This window comes from Phalacrocorax aristotelis, chromosome 12, assembly GCF_949628215.1.
Source record: "Phalacrocorax aristotelis chromosome 12, bGulAri2.1, whole genome shotgun sequence".
NCBI lineage: Eukaryota > Metazoa > Chordata > Aves > Suliformes > Phalacrocoracidae > Phalacrocorax > Phalacrocorax aristotelis.
Genome location: NC_134287.1, coordinates 18099622 through 18122190, shown reverse-complemented (window position 1 = coordinate 18122190; position 22569 = coordinate 18099622). Strand labels below are relative to the sequence as shown.

At 38.5% G+C, this 22569-nt stretch overlaps 1 protein-coding gene across 3 annotated transcripts in view; it reads right to left on the bottom strand.

Moving 5' to 3' along the window:
• The window catches only part of TACC2 (transforming acidic coiled-coil containing protein 2), a 153494-nt gene extending 132153 nt beyond the window's left edge, over positions 1-21341 (bottom strand). For 2 of the 3 annotated variants that reach the window (XM_075107433.1, XM_075107434.1), the window contains exons 1-2: positions 7139-7303; positions 4241-4318 (exon numbers count right to left, since the gene is read on the bottom strand). In XM_075107433.1, coding sequence (XP_074963534.1) covers positions 4241-4273 — 33 coding nt within the window. In that variant the 5' untranslated portion in view covers positions 4274-4318; positions 7139-7303. Of the gene's footprint in view, positions 1-4240; positions 4319-7138; positions 7304-21254 lie in introns of those variants that run through there. The other variant, XM_075107437.1, reaches the window with a different exon arrangement.
• Positions 21342-22569: the final 1228 nt, after the last annotated feature.

Below are 22569 nucleotides of genomic sequence, written 5' to 3'. Positions count from 1 at the left end.
GAAGGAAAAATGAAAGAAAATAACAATTTACAGAGTGAAAGTGGTGAATCACATGGACACAACTCAAAGAAAAGCCCGTGTAGGGTAACAGTATACCTCATTAAAATGCTATAGGCAAAATTATTATGCAGAAAATTGGGAATTTATTTTTGTTCCCAGTTGAATATAGGCAATGGAATGTATACAGATGTTATTGCACTCTTCAAAAAGTATTTAAAACATGCAGTATGAGCACCAGAACTCAGAGGAATTTTCCCAGTTATCATCTGTGAGAAAGGAGACTGAAGGCTGGGAAGCTGCTAATGCACCCTGTGCATTCTCTGCTGGTGCCCATGATAGTGGGATCTGGAAGAAGAACCATGCCAATTAGCTAGATCCATCATTTTGCATAGACATAAGGAAGTAGAAATATGAGGAAAGTAATAATGCAGACTACTAACTGCAGAATGTGCAGCAGTCAGATACACCCATAACAATTAAATGGAGAAACCCTAGCAGGAACACAGCATCATGCTTCAGACAAACAGACTCTTCCGAAGTTATGACCCCTCTGGCAAGTATGCATGTGTTGCCTATCTTACGCATTTCACAGTAGAAAACAAACAAGAACAAAAAAGATAACAACACGTAAAGATATATGCTTAAAGAGAAATGGACAATAACATAGACATGGAATAACGAGCTTTGGCTATTATTCATAAAACAAGAAGAAAGGGTAAAGCAAAATACATAGAAATAACTTATGTGGTAAATGACTTTGAAATCTCCTATTCAACTGTGGGGCAGAGTACGCGCTGCTAGAATTTCAATTCAGCAGCAGTTTTCACCTTCAAAGAGCTTTACAATTACTTGGTAACTGTGACTTTTCTGTAATCACAAGAAAGGCTGTGAAAGATGACAGCTCTCCTATTCAGAAGTTTGAGTGGCAAGAATTAAAAACCTGAGTTAAAATTATTACATATTAGAAAACCCAGCCTATTTGAGCTTTAGAAAATTTTGTGCTTGTGTTTCCAACGATAGAGAACTCCATCTGTTTTTCACATCCTCCAGCCACCCCTTTAAAATGAAAGCAAAGGTGTCCTGGTAATAGTGTAATTCCAGTAGATTGGAGACCATGATAAAAAAATGTAATGAAAGCCAATAATAATCATGTCATGTACAGTCACTTTAGGAGCTGGTCCCTGAGTTAACTGCACAAACCCCCAGAGCAGCACGGACAAGGCTGGGCTGCAGGGCTGCTGTGCTGGGCTCACACTCCTTCACACATGTGCCTCACTCTGCCAAACGTTCTAGATAGCAGATAGCTTTGTTGGTCAACTCTGGTCAGCTTGTGTTTGTTTATATGTGGGGCTTTATTTCGTGGCGACTGAGCCCAGATTATTGAGACTATCATGGGCTGAGGAAGTGCACAGATACATCAGCTTCTACAAAACTATGAGCCTTCTCTTTTTATTATGACCATGTAGATGATTTTTGAACATTTGGCTGTCCAGAAAAGCCAGGGAGAAGCCTGATGACAGACCCTGCCATTTCTCTACATCATTGGTTGCATTTGGATGGATGAAGAAAGATGTGACTAATGGGCAGCACAATGGCTGAGGCCTTCTAGAGTTCCATAAACTGAGGTACTTTTCATACTTTCCCATTGCAGAATACTTCTTTATTTCCCCTGTATTTTCTCTGCTAAAGGCTGGATCTCAAGGGTCGAACTGGGTCAAAATATCTGTTCTTCTAGATTGTTTCTTTTTCAATTTAAACACATTACTCTTCATGTGGAGTTTTGCTTTTCAAGGAAAATACAACTTAAAAATAGCTTATATTTAGTTCAGCATAAGCCCAACAAGCTGTGCCACTGACAGAGACCCTTGTTTGGAAGCAAGCTTTGCCATTCTAATAGGGCAGGGCACAAACCTGGAATCCTTCATCAGTTTGGACTTTGTGCACTGTTACAACAAAACAGAATGTGGTTAGTATATGTAAAATCACATTGTTAAATATACTGCTGGCCCCAGCCTCGCTTCATCTATTTGTTAGCTTTGCTCATTTCTACTAAATTTAGATTATATTTTCCTCAGAGGCTGGTCTTTACAAGACATATTGGGTATTTACTTTTCCTATAAGTGCCTACTACATTCTTCATAGTAGCAAATTTATTCTGCAGATCTTCCCTCTTATTAAATGAGTTCTAAACTTAGCACAGGCTCTCCCATCTTTAATGCAAACCGTGTGTATGGCTTCCAAATGACTCAGCTGAAAGCTAGAACTGGACAATGGTGTTCTCTGATAAATACATAAACAAGAACAACAACTCGTGTCAAATGGTACTGAGTGTAAGAACAACATCCACTGAGCTATTTTAATTGTGTTAGAGTTGGAAGGAAAGCCAGCATGCAAAGAGGGTCAAATACAGGCTGTTTCTCTAAGCATAGATCACTACCAAAGGAAAAGTTAAAAGAAACCAGATTTTTTTTTACAACTTGCTGAAAACTTAAATGTAGCTGCCTTGCAAATTTGTAGTTACTGTCAAAAACACAAAAGCCAGAAGCAGATGCATAAGAAAATGCACAGCCAAGCCTGATGCTAACATTTTGAAATGAAAACCATGCAAATGAGTTTCATCATCCACTACCTGCTGTGTTCCTTGGCTTGGTGGTATAAGGATGACTTTATTCACATTGGGAACTTCTGACTAAAAATGAATATATTTAAATGTTTCAGTGACTATATGAATTGTGACTATTCATTACACAATACTTTTTCAATAACTGTTCAGCAGATTAAGTGGATTTTAAGATTTTATTACTACTTCTAGTTTTTTTTTTCTGTTAATAGTGACTTCTAAAGTAATTTGGTTTTCTAGCATTTATTTTGTTTTGCTTTAGGGTTTTCTTTTTTTGTTTGTTTGGTTGGTTGGCTTTCTTACAGTGTGAAATGGAGACCAGAAGCTTACTCTCTCTATTAGAAAAGAAGAGCTTTTTATTAAATTTCTTAATAAATTAAATAACTTTCAAGTAAAGTCTTCTCAGCCTCAGGAGGACTCTTGAAGAAATGTATTTGACTTTCAAAAACTTCCTAAGTGGAAGTTGTACACACTGGAGAAGAAATACTCATTACTTAGTTATAGGAATTAACACATTCTCTCTTCCCAAACCCTGAAAAAAGATGGGACCAAATCTTGGGCTAACAATACAACTGGGCCAGAAAACCAAGAATTATAGCAGATTTTTCTTCTAAAAAAATCTTATGAAAAAATCTGGCTAACTTGCAATACTAATTCCATTGAGAGGGTCCACTTGGCAATGCACAAGGTACAGCAGATCTGCTGAGACCTGAAGTGGAAGCAAAATGAACCCTAAGGCGTTTTGTCATCTACTGTACCATATGGAAGAAGAGAAGATGAAACACATTCTAGTATTTTAACTGTTGAAATCAGAGGAATTAAAACCTTTATTCAAATTTATATCAACATAGTAATTTCTAATGTAGTTGTACACAACTAGCCATAGCATATGGGTTTCTTTCATTTCAAGAATTTAAAAATAAATCACCAAACACCAAGATGCATTTACAAAGCACCCTTCTAAAATGGTGCAAATTCCTGGATCAGCACACCTACATCCATTTCTGAACAAGAGGAAGCTACTATATGTCAGGGCTCTGAGGGTACGAGAGGCATTGCCTGGCTCCCAGGGCCTCTCCCCACCCTGCCCGTGGCCCCATTTCAGTTCCCCTGGGGAGGTTATCATTATCCCCAGTGATGCCATAGGATGTTGGTCTCCTGCTCCACCACAGTCCCACCCTGCCTGGCCATCAGCCCTGCTGAGCTGGGCTGACCCATGGGTTGACATCCTGGACCCATCTTGGCCTGTCCCTTTCTCCAGGGATGTGCCTGATGCGTGGAGCTGGGACTGCCCCCTGGCTGCCCCCCGGCTGCCCCCCGGCTGCCCTGGTCCCTGGCTGGGGAGGTGGGATGAGCCAGCCCTGCTCACCCTGTGGGGATCCTCCTTGACTCCTGTCCCCCAGGGAACAACCACCCACACAGTGTGCTGGTGCTATGTAGAAGTGGCACTGCCAAAGGAAAACACAAACAAACAAAACGTTGCCTTCAATTACCATTAATGACACTTAAATAGGAGTGTAACTAGGAGCAGAAGATAAATATGGGGTAAGTGGCCCATGAAACCAATTTCTGTAAGGTCTGCTCTAGGCTAGCAGGGAAGGGAAATGTAATCACACTCACCTGATTTTCTGCACTACTGTTCTCATTGCCCATTTTGATGCTGACATCCAGTATCACTCACCGATTAAAGAAAAACCACTGGAAGAAAATAAAAAGGTCTAAGTCTTTAGTAAAAAACCAAACAATCAAACAACAAACTGCCCTGGAAATTTTGGAAGAATGTCATCTCAGTCAACCTATCAGCTGCCCCTCCTGACGTTGTCTTACAATGTTTTTAAGTCATAAATCAGGGGAAGAGAACGCCTAATGCTTTTATTTTGTAATGTCTCTCTGCTGTCCTCCCTAGACTGGCTCCACTTATACTGAAAGACGCTCCTTGAAACTCAGCTTTGTTACTCTGTTTCTGGATTACCCCATGTCATTTGAGCAGAAAGGCATTTTCCTTGCCAAAGTTCCTTTGGATGGAGAGCCCATATGAAATAGTTATTGTTTTAAATGTATTCAAACCACTTGTATGTCATGGAGATCCTGGACGAAGCTGCATTCTCCCATTGTCAGAACCACAACGTTAAACCTGACCGTTACTGTAACAGAAACAATTTCCCATATATGCACTCAGCTTTAAGAAAGAGTAAATGGATTTTTTTATCATTATCACTGGGCTCGTACCCTGCTTTTCATAGGCATTATTCTGCTTACAATGTTATGATTGAAACACATTTTCTTTGCACTTAGTAGGATTGGCCCGCCTTAATTACTATTGGTTTTATACTAGATCAACTCTAATTATTTAATTTCACAAAAATCCTCAGAGCTTTAGAACTGTAACCAGCAGCTCTGGAATTAAGTGTCTCCCCAGGCATTATTAATTTCTGTATTTTTTTTTAAAAGGATACTCAATAGTAAATGTATGCAATAGAGAGTCACTTAGAGATATTTACTTCTGGTTCTAGACATTTTATTTTGGAGACCAGGAATTTAAATTCACTGTATTTATTGTATTACTGGGTGGGTGAAAATTATACACTCCAATTTTTTTTTTTCCAAAGAATGTGAGACTGCTCTGCTGTATATGTCAAGAAAAACTCCATTAAAGTTGGGCTCTAAAAGAATGATTGCACCTTGTTAGCCAAGTTAACCGTATAGGCTTTTAAGGAATTTTATTACTTACTACTACAGTACACTTTTTTAAACTTGAAAGATTATTTTTCTTCACAGGAGGCTTGGAAAGAGAGAGAAGTTCAGTATTGTGCTTTTAAGATATGCTCTGTTTAAACTTGAGCATCTTCAGGGGATATATTGGTGCTTGAACTTGCTCCTGTTGAAATCACTAAGGCTAGGATTGCACTTTCAGTGATTAAGTAGCAATACTAGGTTTCATCTGCTGAGATTACTTCCAAATCCTCTACTGTTTTAAGATAGTACTGAACTAAATTAAAGACTGTATGTAATATTTGCAAAATCACTATTCCCCAAGTATGAAGTACTCCATCATGAAGTAGTGTGCGCACACAAATCTTTTCAGGCCCAGCTCAATGAAATATTCCAAGACAACAGGTTAAGATTATAATATTTAAATTATGTATTGATATAACAAAATATTCTCACACTGTTAGAGCAGCCAGCTGAGGTTTCAGTGCACAGGAGAGGAATAATAACTTTATTTCTAGTTATTAGAATATATTAGAATCATGAAGGTTGGAAAAGACCTCTAGCATAATCAAGTCCAATATATTAATAATAAATAATAATTATTATTAATATTTATTATTAGAGAACTAATAACTTGAGAGCAGCAATATGCTTCTCTCAAGAGCCAGCACATTTCCCTAGGAGTGAATATACTGGCATTTCTGTGCCACTGACTTAAGGAGCTTTCCTCTTCCCAGCTCTTTTCCTGTTTCCACTGACATCATGTGAAAACACCAGGAAATTTAAAACTCTCAGGGGTGTCCCCTCACAAGCACTTGTGGTAGTAACGTAAGCTGGGAATGAATGAAACTCTCCAGTTCCCCATGGTTAATTGGGGTGGGGTCTTGTACAGCAGTTGTGGAAAATGTGACTTTTGCTTATCAAGTTCTTAAACAGATTAGCCAGTGTATGGCATAATGTTACTCTATTTTAAATTCACTCCAGTGCATAGTACATTCTCAGTGCTTCTGCACCAACTCAGCAGTACTGACTGTTAGGAACAGCAACTGCTAATAGAGGCCAGACTTGTAATATTCAGTTGAAAGAAAAAGTACTTTATTTGCACTTTGTTACTAAAATGTACAGGAATCAAAGTAGGAAACTACAAAAGCACAGCAAAAGTGCTAGCTATGACCAATCTCCACTAACATATCATGTCATGCTGTCTACTTACTCTTTTCTTTCCCTAGAGTAAGAAATTTCACAGCTGTCACACAATTCTCACATTACCATCTGCTTTATAATGATGCTAAATGCCATAAGTAGGGAATAAAGTCGTTATAGGTTCTGCAATAATGAGAAAAGTGGTAATAATAATAATCCATGAATTACATTGCAGAGTAACTGAGATATAATTTTTCAGATTACAATCTTATTATAATCCTTTTAATATACATTATTTCTAAAACATTTTCTCAGCACACAAGCATTACTTAGGTTGCAAACTACAAGTGCTTTATCATATGTAGACAATTTCAAATAAATATTAAAAACGTGCTAAAAATCTATTCATTAAATAAACATAGGTTAAACAAAAGATAATCTTTCTCATCTTTCTATACTATCTTTTACAATTTACATGTCATTATTAAAATCATCTACCATTACATATCTCAAAAATTGCTCACTAGTACCAAATTGGTCTGATCAGCCCATAGAGACTTTTGTACTTGTACAACTGTCTGTACTGACACACTGTCTGTGTGTCAGGAAACAGCTGCTTTTCTGAAAGCAAGCAAGCAAGAGAACGTTTAAGTTTACACTTACATCCCAGGATTAATCTGGCAGCTTTGGATTCACTAACATGAAGAGCATGTCTTCAAACCATTCCTTCCATCTTCACCTCACAAGTTTGCACCTTATTTTCCTCCTACTTCTCCTCAGACTGACATGAAATGTAGGCTTTCTTTCAGGGACCCACCTTCATAACCTGCTGAACAACCAACTTGCCTCCACCCCAGGCAAAAAAGAAAACAAGTTATACTTCCTCCACCCAGGCCTCCCCCTGCTTCTGGGAGACTGCTATGGCTCAGCGTGTCATAAATTGAGTACTAATGTTTTTCACAAAAGCAACCCCAGAGAAAATGGATTTTGGTTAAAACATATTTCACTTCCAGTGTTTCTTGGCCTATGGTATGAGCAGTGCTTCTGGCACTACAAGAATTGTTCAGTGAAACCCTATCAACAGCACACTGAAGTTATGCACATGTTTTCAAGGGAGAATTGGTACTGAGGGGAATAGCTACCCAGCATTTTATTTTCAGTTTTGTTTATGTGTTTAAATTTGTCTTTCATTTTCTCATATTACTCTTGAAAGCTCTCAGAAATACCTGCTCACAAAAGTTGATGTTCCTGTTCAGGTTATGCTGAAATAATTTCCCATTTAATCATCCTGAAGGGTGGAGACATAACAAAAACCCCTTTGAAGTGTTGTGTTGCAAGAAGTACGGGTTTATGGGTAAGCTGATTATTATTATTAATGCTCATTGTCTGTTCCAGCAATGTTTCCAAAAAAGGCTGCTCAGAAAGACAGCTGATAACAAAACAGTGTATTTATCATTAGTGGCAACTCCAAGGAATTATAAAGTTTCTGTAAACACCAGTGGTGCCACACAGCAAAGGAACTGGCAGCTGCTGGTTTCCTGCACCTTGAAGAGCTGCCAGGCAGCTTTACTGACTCTAGCATGGAAAATTCGTATCTGACATGAATAAGAGGGAGGATTTGATAGGGCAGCTATATGCTGTCTGCTGGCTTTCCTGTGGTTGTTCCCTGTTCCACAACATCTTGGTCTACAAACATCTGGCTGGAAAACATTAGGCATGAGAAGAGCTGGAATGAATACTTGCAAGGTCAGGGACTACATGAGTCATGTTGCCTTTTCAACCTTTCTTTTTCTATGAAGTTGGTGATCCAGCAACCCAAACTTCCAGTGATATTATACCACCTTAAGCCACTGTTACTGATCAAAGAAGAATTCCACAGCTCAGAAGTAAATTATCTGTATTCCCTGAGCTTTTCCAGGCTATAAAGTAGAGTACATATGAGTGGGTTTGTTGGTGTGTGGGGAATCCAATATGTCAAATAAATCTGTGCTATACCTCTAAGAGTTCAAGATGGAAAACTCAAGATCTATAGTGAAGCTCAAAAATTAAAAGACATGAAAGTGGCTGCCTTTTTCTCTGGTATCCCCAGCCTACTTCAGAATACAGAAAAGCTGAAGTTTATAAAATGAAACTTTCAGTGTGCTTTTCTGTAGACAACAAAATAAGGCCATTGTAAAATTCATTGCCTATAGACAACAAAATATGCAATGGTTTTGTTTAGGCTATCTGCCATGAATTTAAGAACGGGGATCCTGTGGGAGCTCAGGAAAACACAAGCCTGGTAATATATCCTCACTTCTGCTAGCTGCATTATTTCCTCATAAACAGAAACTGAACTCATATTTGGTGCTATTCCATTTCTAAAGCTAAGGCCAGAAAATGCCACAAAGTGAAAGTGAAGAAGCTGCTTTGCAAAACAATTGGCTGGCACAGACTTGGGGAAAACGACCTTCTGGTAGTTGATCATGATTTGTGATTGTTTTTATCAATGCACGTGCAAAGGAGAATCCCTCTGTTTGGCTAATCTTGTGTAAGGTTTCCAAAGCCACGCAGACAATTTTACTGCCAGAACCATGAGTCATGTGAAATGAGGGGAGTGACATACGTGTTAACAGACAGCAACCACACCCTCTGATCTCTGGACCTAGAGCAACTCTGCCTGGCAACACTGACATTATATCTTTGGGTCAGTTTTCTGACCCATTCTTGTGTATAAATTAGGATACACTCAAGTCCTTTCCCAACTACCCCAAGCAACACCTATTCTCTGAAAGTTGTTCCCACCTATGCAGATGCTGCTTTTCTGCTCTGTTCCAGTATGAAGTCAAATCTGTGTGTGTAATCCACTAATTGTGAGAGCATTCCTCATCCTCTGATGTCTTGATTTATTCTCTCTGATTTTATGATAGAACTGGTAGGAGATGATGTACTCACACCAGGCTGCTTTACCGTTACTTGCTGGAATTCCCCTGTGGTTCCTCATCCATGCTTCCTGCTCATCCAGGGAGACTGCCTTTTCTTGATCAAAGGAGGATCTTACCCAGGAGGACTGGAAGACTCAAACCAGGGGAAAACACAGCACAGACTTAAAAGTAAGCTATGTAGTGGGTTAATGACTTAGGCACTTCATTAAGATCTAAGCAATTTGTTTAATCCTAGTATATAAAGTGTTTGGCATACTTACCAACTACACACTACTCAGATACATAAGCTTCTTATATATTGAATACATGCTACCGTAGGTATTTATATAAGACAATTTAGTTTGAGCTAATTTTACCTTATGGTATAAATACTGCCAAAATAAGAAAAATGTTTTTATGTTGCTTACTTTCACATGATTGATACTACCCCGAAAGCATTCCAAAGCTCTGCTGAAGCACTGAGCATACCATTACGCACCAGCTAGTCTCGCAGGTAAAAGAAGAAAGCGGGGGGTGTTCTGAATTTTGCTCTTCACTGATCTTGATGTAACTAATGCAAAATCATTCTTAGTTTCTGCATATTTGAACAATATCACAGAGATCTGCAAGAATGGCTGACCTAGGATAGTCCGTCAGCCCTTGTTATCTCACAAATTCTAAAAGAGCAAATATCAAGATCTGGGAGGGAAAACATAATCCTATAATAAGAATTAGTAAACATGTAATGATTTAAGAGTGCACAACTTAATGGGAAAGATGTTGCTTAGCAACATCAGCAGCTGGATCTGCTGTAAAATCGTGATGTTGCTTGGCAACAAAAAGCTGAGCTGGCCTTTTGTGAGAGTTGTGAAATGGTATTTTGCTGCCCTTCCCCCAAGTTAACCAGAAATTGCCTATCAGGAGAGCACCACTGATAGAGGGTAGGGCTGTGGATTTACAGGACATCAAACGAGACAGCTCTTTAATGCAGCCCAGCCTTGGCTGATTTGCTCCACTTCATGTACAAGTATGAAAGAAAAGAAACAGGGGGACGCTGAGTACCTGCTACTAAGAGTCAGAACAGTTTTTTTTTAAGAACAGATTAAGAAAGTTAAAAAAGATTCTTCCCATTCCTGGCTAATTTTCAATCAGTATAACAACCTGGCCTGGAAAAATCCAATCTATGGCAGGGCACTCCTGCACCACGGATGCCAGTGCACCATGGAGGTCCGAATGTGGCACCAGAGGGGTCAGGATGCAAAGTCACAGTATTCAGGGAGGAAGTGAAAGGGAATTATTTTGCTACAGTGTGAAACCTGGAAAAAACCATTGTGAACAAAAACTGTTTTGACTTCTGACAGGATTCAACCTCTTCACATAGCTATGGTATTTGGCAAAGTTTTATTCATGCTCACAGTAATTAAGTACTTAGATACGGCAGTGGTAACAGTTAAAGAAAATGCAAAGGCCTTATTTATACATAGTACCCTTAGAAGTGATTTTAGAAAATAATGAGAGACATCAAGTGCCTGCAAGACTTTACCTCTCATTTTAGTCTCTGTACAGATAGTCCCTCCTCCTCTTTGGACATAAATTGATTTGCCCAAGGCAGAACTAGGATGTCAGCACAGGCTTCCTCGGCATGCTCCAGCTTGCCAGACTATGCTGGAATTAGAATTAATGTCGTTCTAACCTCCACCACGAGGTACCCTTCCTAAAGCAACATGGGATGCTAATGAGTTTTATTTTGGATTCTATCCAGGAATATTTTCCCAGCTTAAAAAAAGAAGTCTGCCATTTCAGCTTTTAACAGAATTTTCATAATACTATATAGTTTCATGCAATAATAAAAAAAAGTGATTCTGGAAATCTCAGGCGTGATTCTATTGCCTGAAGGAGACATCTAGTGTCACACTGGATACTTTAGGGTATCCTGCTTATCCCTTAACTACTTCTCTGGAAAACATGGGTCTTGTTTTGTGTTTTATCTGCCAGTCCCATGAGGATGTCACGGCCACCTCAGGGTGTCTAAAATGGTTCTCAGTCCCTACATCGGTGGATCTGAGTAATCTTTCTCTTGTGCATTGAGCCTTAAATGTTTTGAGCACATGTATATTCCCTTTAATTTGCACTGATTGCAGATGTCAGTGTCTTTAAAAGTGATGCCAAAAGTATTTCACAAAATATATATGATCCAAAAAATAACATCCAAGTATTAGAGCATTTCTCTTTCCAAACCACATTTATACCAGCAGTTTTTCACCAGATTCCATATGCAGCACTTAAGTCAGTGGGAACGCTGTTGATCCAGATGAAACACACAGCTCTGTGCAGTGGCACTGACTGTCTCTATCCACATGCAGCACGTGGCTATGGAGAGCTGGGTAAAGGCTCCATATTTAAGTTCCTAACACCGCAAACAGCTAGCAGGGCTTGGAAGCTATAGAGGAGCTGACCTACATAGCTCACTTGGTCAATCTGTGTCTATCATTGGCAGGACTGCAGATGATTTCCTTATTATTATTGCCTGCCTTTTATAAACAGCTGATTATGATTTATGAAAAATATCACCCATACTTGTATTATGAGACATATATGACTGTATAATTCAGGTCCATAGCCAACTTGGCAGAGTGCACGTGTGTTGTCACACTCTAAATGTGCAGTCATTCACTTAAAGTGGAGAACCCTGTTCCTAAACCTCAGAGATGAGGCAGGAAGAACATTACTCTGACTTGGGGCAAAGTTTTGGAAGGAGTGGTGGGAGATCTAAGGTGATGGGTGGATTTTCAGAATCTGCTGGCTCTCTGCTCCCAGAGCTGGTCACCTGCTGTGGTGTCCAGTAGCAGCACTGGGAATGGTGGGACACAGCTCAGAGAGACAAAAAATCCATGTTATGTTGAGGCAGAAATGGAGACATAAGCAAGGTGTGGACCAGTTGGTTCAACGTGTCTCTACAGGCACATATAAAGCATGGCAAGAACACATCACAAGGTGAATTATTTCTTGTCTCTTTTCAGGTTCTTCTTCAAACTATTTCCTTGCTGTCCCCTCTGTAGTGTTTACCTGTCTCTTCTGTCCACACATTCCCTTTTTTCTCCTCCCTTTGTCCAAGATACCAGTGGAAATACAAGGGAGAGCAAAGAGTTGTCATAAGGTCTGGTTTCCTGAGAGCTGAGGAGAATGGCAGAGAAGAGGCAGGGCTTAAAGCTGCTCAGAAGGTAGGAGATTCCTTCCTTCTTGTTCTCCTTTAGCTGTGGAGACTGAACCATCTGTCAGCAACCGTCTCTCCCTAATTGCGGATGGCAGCAGTATTTAATCTCCTGCTTTCTTGGCCTGAGGTGTGTGCTGACATGGCAGAGTTGGCAGGTTGCAGCTGTTTTCTGGGCTCTGTGCTAACACACTCTTCATGCCCACACGAATATCACAGGAGAGAAGGACTCGTTCCTGGGCTTCTAGAAAGCCTCCAACACTCAGAGACTTTCCTTGGGCTGAGAGGTGGACGCTTACCAATTTTTTGTGCTGGCCCAACACAGGTACATAATCATGTATACACACACTCACACACATATATATGCATGTACATATTATGTATTATGTGTATATATAAGTGTAAATGCTATACAGGTTATATCCTTCATACTCAGTTAGGGACCATTTAGCCTGAAGCCGTTTTTTATAACCTCATGATAGTTGTTTGATCACTGGGTGAGAATAAATTAGGCTATAAACTCAGCTACTGAACATTTAGCAGAGAACAATATTCTGACTCCAGGTGTGCTATGTTTTATCAGTAGTGAGGGCAGACTATGAAAATAAGTCTCTCAGTAGACTTGCACCTTGAGACAACTTGTTAATAGCTAGACCAGGGTTAGGTGTCAGACTCTAGTCCAAGCAATTATACTAGACCTTTGCAGCACTAGCTCTGGGAACTGAGTCACTGACCACTGGAATAATTTTGTAGTCAAGATAGTGTTCATAAAGCCATGAATCATTGCTCACAAAGATGCTGAAAAGTTGGCTGAAAAAATGGTTACTTTGAAATTAAACTGGTGGAGTTTCTTCAATCTTTTGCACCTTGAAAATAGTTATATTAAGTAAGCACAACACTTCCATTCACGTACTGTAAATATTTAGGTAGGATTACTTATGCAAGTTCCTCACTGATTCACAGAGCAGGATAATGCTGCCGACATTTTACAAAAGTAGAAACTGAGGCGCAGAGGGCTTAAGCGATTAGGCCATCAATATATTGTGTAATCCTGGACTAAATAGGAAAACAGGGGTAGTGTTCAGCCTCAGGAATGAAAATTATTACTGATTTGATTTGACATTGCTGTTCTAAAATAATAGGTTATATTTTACATGGAATAGGTACTGAATGAGCGACTTTTCTCAAAGATGCTACACTGATTTAGCCCTGCACAAAATGACCATAATTTCTAGTTAATTAGAAATTAGCTAATCAGGACCTAAATACTTCCTTAGGCTTATTTGTAACGGCCAGCCAAGAACATTTTTGTGCACAGTAATATCACAGAGGTATCATTAATGATATAATCAATAAGGAAGGAAAGAAAAACAGTAGAGGCTAAAATAATTTTTAAGTGCTTTTTTTCAAAGGATAATAATTGCAGGATAACGAGAATGCTTCCCTACTGTCATTACTATTGTTTCACCACTGTTATAACATCATGTTTACAAAGAATGTAACAAATGAATGTTTAAGATGAACGTGAATGTAAATTATAAAGCTATTTTCCCCCTTGACTCCTTTGACTCAACTAAGCAGGCATGCAAAACAATATTGAGATCTCAGAGACAGTCCCTAAAGTTTTTATGTTGATCTGGTGACAATGACTGATGCCTGAAGTGCACTATCCTACTCTAAACTGGAGCTCTTGATGCTTGCCTTTGTGGCAGTGGCTTTTTTAAAAGATGATCTAATGCCACGTTGGTGGGAAGTGGTCCTAGTGATCCATGGTGGTTGGCGGAGACAAAGTTAACTAAGCTGCTCACTGTTGTTACAGATGGCACAAGTCTTCATCCTTTTGACAGACATAAACCTAATCAGCTTCTCCTAATGACAGATTTAAATTCATATAACATATTGCCTTGTCCAGCTGGGTCTACACTATTTATATTCATGTTATCATTTTCTGCTAATATAAACAATATCCAGTTTCACAAGTTCACTCTTAATTTACAGGTGTATTTTTCCACTGGCATTTCTTCATCATTAGTGAATATGTCAGACGCATGCTTTGCAGTACTTCAACTCAATCTCAGTTTTTATTTGGGGCAGGTTCCCTGGACACCAGCCTCACAAAATAGTTGTTGCTATACATAACTAAGCAATATATTTACATTTTTAAGCAGGGATTATAATACCAAATGACAATTTGAGCAGAAAATCTTCAGAAAACATCTGCAAATGGCTGTAGTATTGGATTCCCAAGTCTGCAGACAGCCTGGCTCTGGCTTTTTGAAATGTGAAGATGTGAATTTCCTCTTTCATCTCAGTAAGATTTTAACATCAAAATCTAATTATGTTTTTTGAACAGTGTCTATAGTTATTTTGCTTTTGGTCATTACAACAGATGGAACTTGACAGATGAACAGATGAAATTTGATTTTGCAGTTGGTTTCTATTTATCGTCTATTTATCTACTTGTCTACTGTCATTGAGCTATTCTTTTCATCCCTAAAAAACAAAAGGTAATAAAGTAAATGGAAATAAGCATAATTGCCCTAGTTATCCTCCAGCTGCACCTATCGTGTCTATAACCTCGGCACACGGTGCTATCACTGCAGTCCAGTGACTGGATTCATATTTACATGTGGATCCAAAAGTTAAAATGGTAATTCATTGGGGTGTGAAATCCCAAGAGTCAGCACTGAGATCTCAGATAATGGCATAAGACCAGTGCAATGAGAAAAGCAGCACTCAAATTTTTTAGCTTGACAGATTTTTTTGTTGAAATTTCATCTTTCAGACAGAAGTATTACACGTCTATTCAAGCCTTTTGACTGTCTCTTTTGGGTATTACAGATCCAAGTGCCTTTTTGTACTGCACGTCCTTGACTTGCTGGCAAAACCCCACCTTTTCCTGTTAGAGCAGGAGCAAATATTAAAAACAATGCCTAGGCTGATGTTATATGCAAGTTTACAGATGGCACTTTTGTCTCCCAGCTACAGCAACTGTTTTTAATCACAAAGCACTTTGAGATATTAGTAGATGGAAAAATATAAAACTTCTACTCTTAACATGAAATCATGACAGAATGTAGGGAAGTAAATATCAGCCACTATTACCCCAAAAGTGTATACTAACCATATTTCAAGTCAATGGAACAAGCACAAAATAAGGTCTACAACTGTTTGTCCAGTTTAAAGTTCACCTATGAATGGAGTATATACAGTATCACCTTCTGTAATTAAAGGGCTAAAGTGAATCAAGATTATTATCTTCTTGTATCCAGATGCAGTTCTTTTTTTGTTGCATGAGCAAACTCTTAAGGGTTACTTGGCAAAGTGGTGCACATCTAGAAAAGAATAATATTCTTCTCTGAAAAGTGTGAATAGCCTACAGGTTGAATCACACATCTTTAAACTTCAGATGTAAGAACAGAACTTGGCATAGAAGGATATGATGACACTGTAGAGTATGTTAATGCAAAATGCTGAAGTGCAATTTCCAAACTCTTGAAATATTTTGACCAACAGAAGTGCTTTAATAGTGTCAGAGTTCGAGTATTGATTTTGGGCTGGCAAGTCTTCATGGAGAGACTAAATATTGCATATATGACAATTAAGAAATGTTAAGGCTAGTTTATCAGAATGCAAGATTATCTTCATGCACAATGCTCCTGACACATGTCACTTTTTGATGTGAACAGTGTAATAAGTTAAGAGTCTACCAGAGGAACTGAAAAAAAAACCCCAACTTTATGTAGACCGTAAATTTAAACCTCCTGCCCCCTTGCATCATGCAGAGGTTTTCATATGGGTTCAATAAAACTGTGCAATGCTCCAAATTTGTGGGCAAAATCAGCTCTTTCTCATAAAGAAAGTGGTTAAGTATAATTTCAGTTTACAGTTGGAAGTGGCATGGAAACTGTGAGTAATAGACAATGTAACAAGTAGACATGCAACTATTCGAACAGTTAATAATAATTACTGTAGTTTCAATTGTATCAATATGCTGTATATATAACACAGACACATACAGAAATATAAAACTCAAATCTTTTGAGTCTAATCAAAAGCTTTTTTGTGAGGATGAAAAATAGGTCAACAGCTCACATTATGCTAGGATAACAGTAACAGAAGTCAAAGACAGCTATATGTAACACATCACACACATATCCCTCTGAAACGTGGGAGGATTCAGTCTATACCATGCTAAACCCAAAATGGAGCACATTAAAATCTAGGCATGCAAAGTCCAAAACTGTGCTGTAAAAATGAGGATTTTGATGCTCATGAACTGTTTTTGTACTTTCCCCCCTTCTCTTACTGCAGCAATCTTTGTGCTTCTGGCTTCAACTAGGAGTTGCTCCTGACGTCAGAGTGTGCTAACATCAAAAACTGGTTTTGCTCCAGATCTAGGCATATCTTCTCTGCCTCTTTTGGAGGGTGAGTGAAAACCTCACATTGAATATTAAGTGCGAGGAAATGGTGCTGTTTGGATGAACGCTTCATAGAATCATAGAAAATAGGGCTGAGGGACATATCCCTTCTTTATTTTTGTGTGTATCTCCCCAAAATAGTTATATATTTTATAGGTCTGCTGGAGGAAGCATATTTTGGGAATGGGAGAAAATGTTCTGAAAACATTTTCCAAAGAACTCCTTTGAAAATATTTGCCATTTGGTCTAGTTTGATCAATTCCTCAGCCAGATCTGTTCTGCAGAAACAGCTACAGTGTTGGTTCACTAATAAAGTTTCTTGTTTTCTTTCATTACCTCTAGGGAGATTATCTCATGGTTCTGCTTCCTAACTCACAATTACCCTGGTTGTGTTTCCTTCTAAAATATTTCTGTTGCAAATACGGCAACTGTTCATATAAAAAAACACTAGCATGATATCTATGACATTATGTTTCGATAGCAAGAAAAAGTGCTTACACTATACACCCAGTCAGGTTGCCATGAATCAGTCAATCTTTTCTGATTACTTAAATGTCATCCAGGTACAAAATAAATTGTTCTTAACTTTTATTTGTGTATAGTCCTATTACAGTCCTATAAAATCCCCCGCAGCACACTACTGCTTTACGTGTGAAGCAAACTAACATATCCTAATCCATTTGCAAGGGCTTGGAGCTGGCTGAGTCTTGGGTTTGACCAAGAACCGAGAGTGCTAGCTGGATCATATGCTTGCTGTGAAACCAGAGAGGTAAATGAGTCTCTCAAGTCCTAACTAGCATCTTATGATGAATTTAATTTGGCAAGAATATATAGTTCAGTATTTTGTCAAACTTGCTGAGCCTTGTATATTCTGTATATGTATCTTGATCAACCGATATATTTTCATAATATCCTGCACTCAGGAACTTCTAATGAAAATGTGCAAAAACAAAATGGAACTTTTTTTCACCATGAGATTTTTAGAAGCCAGTACTTAAAAAGGATTATGTCAAGAAAGATAAAAACTATAATCTATGATGGGTGTACACTTATACTGGCTGTCAGCAGTGCAACTCTTCAAACCATTAGCTGCTGAAATTCAATGTAGAATCAACTGGATTTAACCTATTCATTTAGCTTTAAGCTTATATCATAGATGTAGGGTAAAATTTTACACTTTTCAGTCTTGTTATGGACTTAAGGGGCTTCTTTAAATATTGTTCCCCTGGCATCAGAAAACATAAAAAAAGATCTGAAAGTATTCTGCAGCCTGAGTAGTGGCTCCCACCTCCCCCAGAATGAAGGCCCATATTTCCAGAAGAAAGGTCAGTGGTCAATGTGAAAGCTTGGTTTGCCTTCCCTCGCTGAAAGAAGCCACTCAGCACTGATTAAAAGCTGCCCAGTATGACAGATCAAACATTCTCTAATACTGCAATAAAATCATTCACTAATTCTGCCATAAAAGATGACAGAATTTTAAAGAAAACTTGAAGAGATGAGAAAGGAATATCCTCAATATTCTTCAAAAATACCTTCCTCCCATCCAGCTGAATGGAAGTTGCCAATGAAGACAGGGACCCTGCCACAGCCTGCAGGAGATTTCACAACCTGAACCTTCAGTGATGTCTCCCCCTTGGCCCCATTCTGCTGCCTCCTCTGGAAGCTCTCCAAACTATTGCTTCTATTTCTATTTCTATCCTGCTTGCTTTGTATCAAGCCCCACAAAATATCAAGCAAGCAATTTACAATGTAAATTATTTTTCATACATGGGGGAAATAGTCTGCAGGCATACCTGTGAGTATGAAGAATAAGGTCGGAACTGGGGACATGTATTTTATTTCTTCTTTGCAGTAGGCTGTTTGAGTGGTTTTGAACAGGTGTCCTTTCTAATCAGCCCCACAAACCGGTGCCCATGTGACAATCCAAGCACACCTAGTCATTGACAACTTGCTTTGCTGATAAAACCCAGCTAAAATATAACTTAGGTCAGCTTTTTCGTAGACTAGGTACTTCCCACAGCTTGCCCTGGGATTGTCAAAACGCTTGGTGAAAAAACACTAACTAGATAATTCTGGAGCACGTTTGAAGTGGTTACGGATCTCCCTAAGCTAGGTTATCCAGGTCTGCCACTGTCAAAGATCTCTGTTTTAAAGATGGAAAAATGGATGGATGTAGATGCAGATGGCAGGGTGCTGAAAACAAAGCCAATGAGGATTAGATCTTCCATCCATAGGCCCATCTTACACTTCTGGCCAACTACCAGCCCTTCTACCTTTCTCCTTTCCAAAATACATTCAAAATAAGATTTATGGATATATGTATCAGGATCTACTTAATTATGATCTGAATCTATAACTAAAAAGCTTTGTCATGAAGGGATGGAGATTTTTTCCTTAACTCCTACGCGTATAGCAGGTTTCTAACCCAGCTCTTGGGCTGTGTAAAGGGAAAAAAGCCTACTTCTATGTAATTAGCAGCTTGATCCTGAATAGCTGAATCATGAGAAACAAATTCAATCTGTAAGCGCTCTATTTTTTTATAAGATCAGATTTTGTAGGAAATACCAACTTTATAATACAGATAAAAGCACGTCTGCTATTGTCATCCTCTGTCTGTCAATATGATTGTTAGTTTCTGCCTGAAGATAAACCTATCTTTTTAAAGGCAGATTACTTGAAAAATAGTTTCCAAAACATACCAAAACATTGTCGTAATATAAAAAAAAACCCTGTTCATTAAAAAAAAAAACCTGTTCTGTTCATTAAAAAAATCCAGAAATAATTGAAGTGGCCATGGTCTTACATGCTGACAACATATTTCAATATAATGCCGTCAGCGTTCAAAGTAATAACATAATCAATTTCTTGTTAATCTCAAACTAGTGAAGTATTATTTTAATCTGATTAGTTCTCCTAGTGGGAAAGGCTAGAAGTGGTTTCAACTACCTGAATATCTGCAAAATGTTTGAGTCACCAGAGGCAATATTCTACCTACTGATGTTCAGCACAGCCTGAAGCAAACTTCATTATGCACGAAAGGACAAAATGTTGTAGTCAGTTGTCACTTAAGAACATTGTCAAACATCTGCATAATCTTTCTAGTGACTAGCCAGCTAATTTTATCTCAGAAATTCTGCATGAGAAACAGATATTCTTGTCATTACATGGCAACTTAAAATCAACAAGCAATCCTTTCTGAGACAAATCCTTAGAACTATTTCTGAAAAAGGAACAACGGTGGAAAAGAGCCATATTTTAAAATTCCAGCATTTGCAAATAGCTATTACAGTCTGTAATGTTGCAACATGTTTTTAAAACAGCTATTTTAGAGCATGCACATTTAATGATCACTCTCTTGGTCTTAGAAAGATACTGACTAAACAGACATCATCCTGTAGACTACTTTATAGGTTGTGTGGATTGTAAAACAAGTTATACAAGAGATTATGAAACTACAGAACCTCTAAAGGAGCCACTGTTTTTTTCTGGTAAGGAGAAAAGTTTCTTTTACTTGTAAGACACTCCCTTTGCCTTTCCGTAATGTCTAAAACATAATTAGTAAACTGTTGTGAGTCTAGACATTTTTAAATTTAAAGAACTAATAAAAAATTACTTACCTAAATTTCCTCTAGACTAAAAATGAAAATGTACCACTCTGTCCCTGATTTTTATAACCTTCTGCACTCCTTCACTCCTAGCTGGTGTATGGATCCCCTTTCTCCCTGGATCACATGAAAGCTTTCTATTAATGTGAATTGGCTTATGTTTGAGAACACTATGCTGGACAGCTATGAAGTGTAAGGAATCTGACCCAGGGAGCTGTAGGGCTATGACACATCAGTTCTTCACAGGAATTCTCAGTTGCTGGATGAGGATAACAGGAGATAGATCCTGTACACTGGGTGCAGACTACTGTCCTTGTTGTTAGCCTACTGTTTGCTTAAGGCAGTGAGACAAGTTCCATGATACACCAATGCCACTGGAATTTTACCCTCTGGCTTTTCACTCCAGGACTGTAACTACTAAGTATCAGTCTCTCTGTTTCACCCGATCAACTTAGTAAGCTAAGTTTGGGAAAATGAATCAGTTTAGTACATGACAACCATATATAACCACAGCATCGCTAAAAGTGATAGCTGCCTTAAGAAAACCATTGCAAGTCAGCACTGCTCCGCATATGCATGAGGAATGATTTGCTGGACTTCAGAATAAACATTTAAAGTCTGGGAATGCTAGTAGATTACCTGGCAGGAGGGAGAGAAGGAAAAAGAATAAGTCTCCTGCCTCCATTCCATTCTTCATCCCTTCACCTGTGTTCAGTCTCCTCTTGCCCACACAGTCAGAAAAGAGGGAAAGCAGCTTGTCTCTGCCCCCGATGGGTAAGATGGATCTTTCAGCCCACTTGTTTGAATGTAGCAGTTGCAGTTAGAGCGTTACATCTGTGAGCCCTTCAGGAAAAAAAACATGCCACTTCAGTATAGAGTTGTATTAACTATAAACCCCAAAAGCAATAGGAAACCCACACCAATCATACAAATTACTTTTAAGTAGAACATGTTTACAGTTACATGGTACTTTTAGAAAATCCTCCCTTGGAATCTGTTATTTCAGAGAGGAAAAAAATATTTATTTCAAAATAAGTTGTGCGTTACAGGCCTTTAACCACATGTAATAAAAATATATTCACATCAGCACAAGATGTGAAGAAATGATTGCTGTGAAAGGATTAAACTTACCACAGAAGTGCTTAGGTTTAAGTTAATTGTTTGCATGATGTTGGAGATGTCTAATATGTGAAAACTTCTAGAGATAATATAAACAGAAACGAATTCCCGTGCATTTTCTGGGAATATAGGAATGATTGGCATATTAAAATTTCAATGTCAAAAGATTGCCATGCAATTATGTAAAATTTGGGCACAACTCTATGCAGCACTAATTGGCTTTTTCTTTTGCAAAATTCTGACATTGTTCTGCATTTGCTTCTAATTCCTTTGTTCCTCCATTAGAAATGTACTGGGTGGACCACCAAGTCAGCAGCTGCCTGGCTATTCTCTGCTCTGAGGCATCATTGATGTATATACTTCCTGCTTCTTCCTGCAAAGATTTTTTAAAAATTTATTTTCCTAAACTAAATTGCTGTTGGATTGTAGGGAAAAGTGGAAAGTTTTTGAGCATTTTAATCTCCACCAGCATGACTTCCCCATATTGTCGTAGCAACCCTGTGTCAATGTTTCACTTAATGAAACCTTCCAAGTCATTAAAAAGAAAGAGTTCCTGGTGCCAGTGAGGGTTTGATCCTGTTGGGATTGTTTCACCTGACATCCCCCCAGACTGGGCCCCAGATTTTTTTCAGAGTTCTATTAATAATTGTTCTTTCATATTCCTCTGAAAATACCTTCTTAGACTGGCACAATGTATACTGTGATTTGATGGGCTGTAACCTAACCCGCTCCACTGGAAGAATATCTGGTGCCAGATTTTTACCTCCCACGGGATTATCTGTAAATATGGAAATAAAAGCTGCTGCAGGAACCAAGTACCTGAACTTACATTACT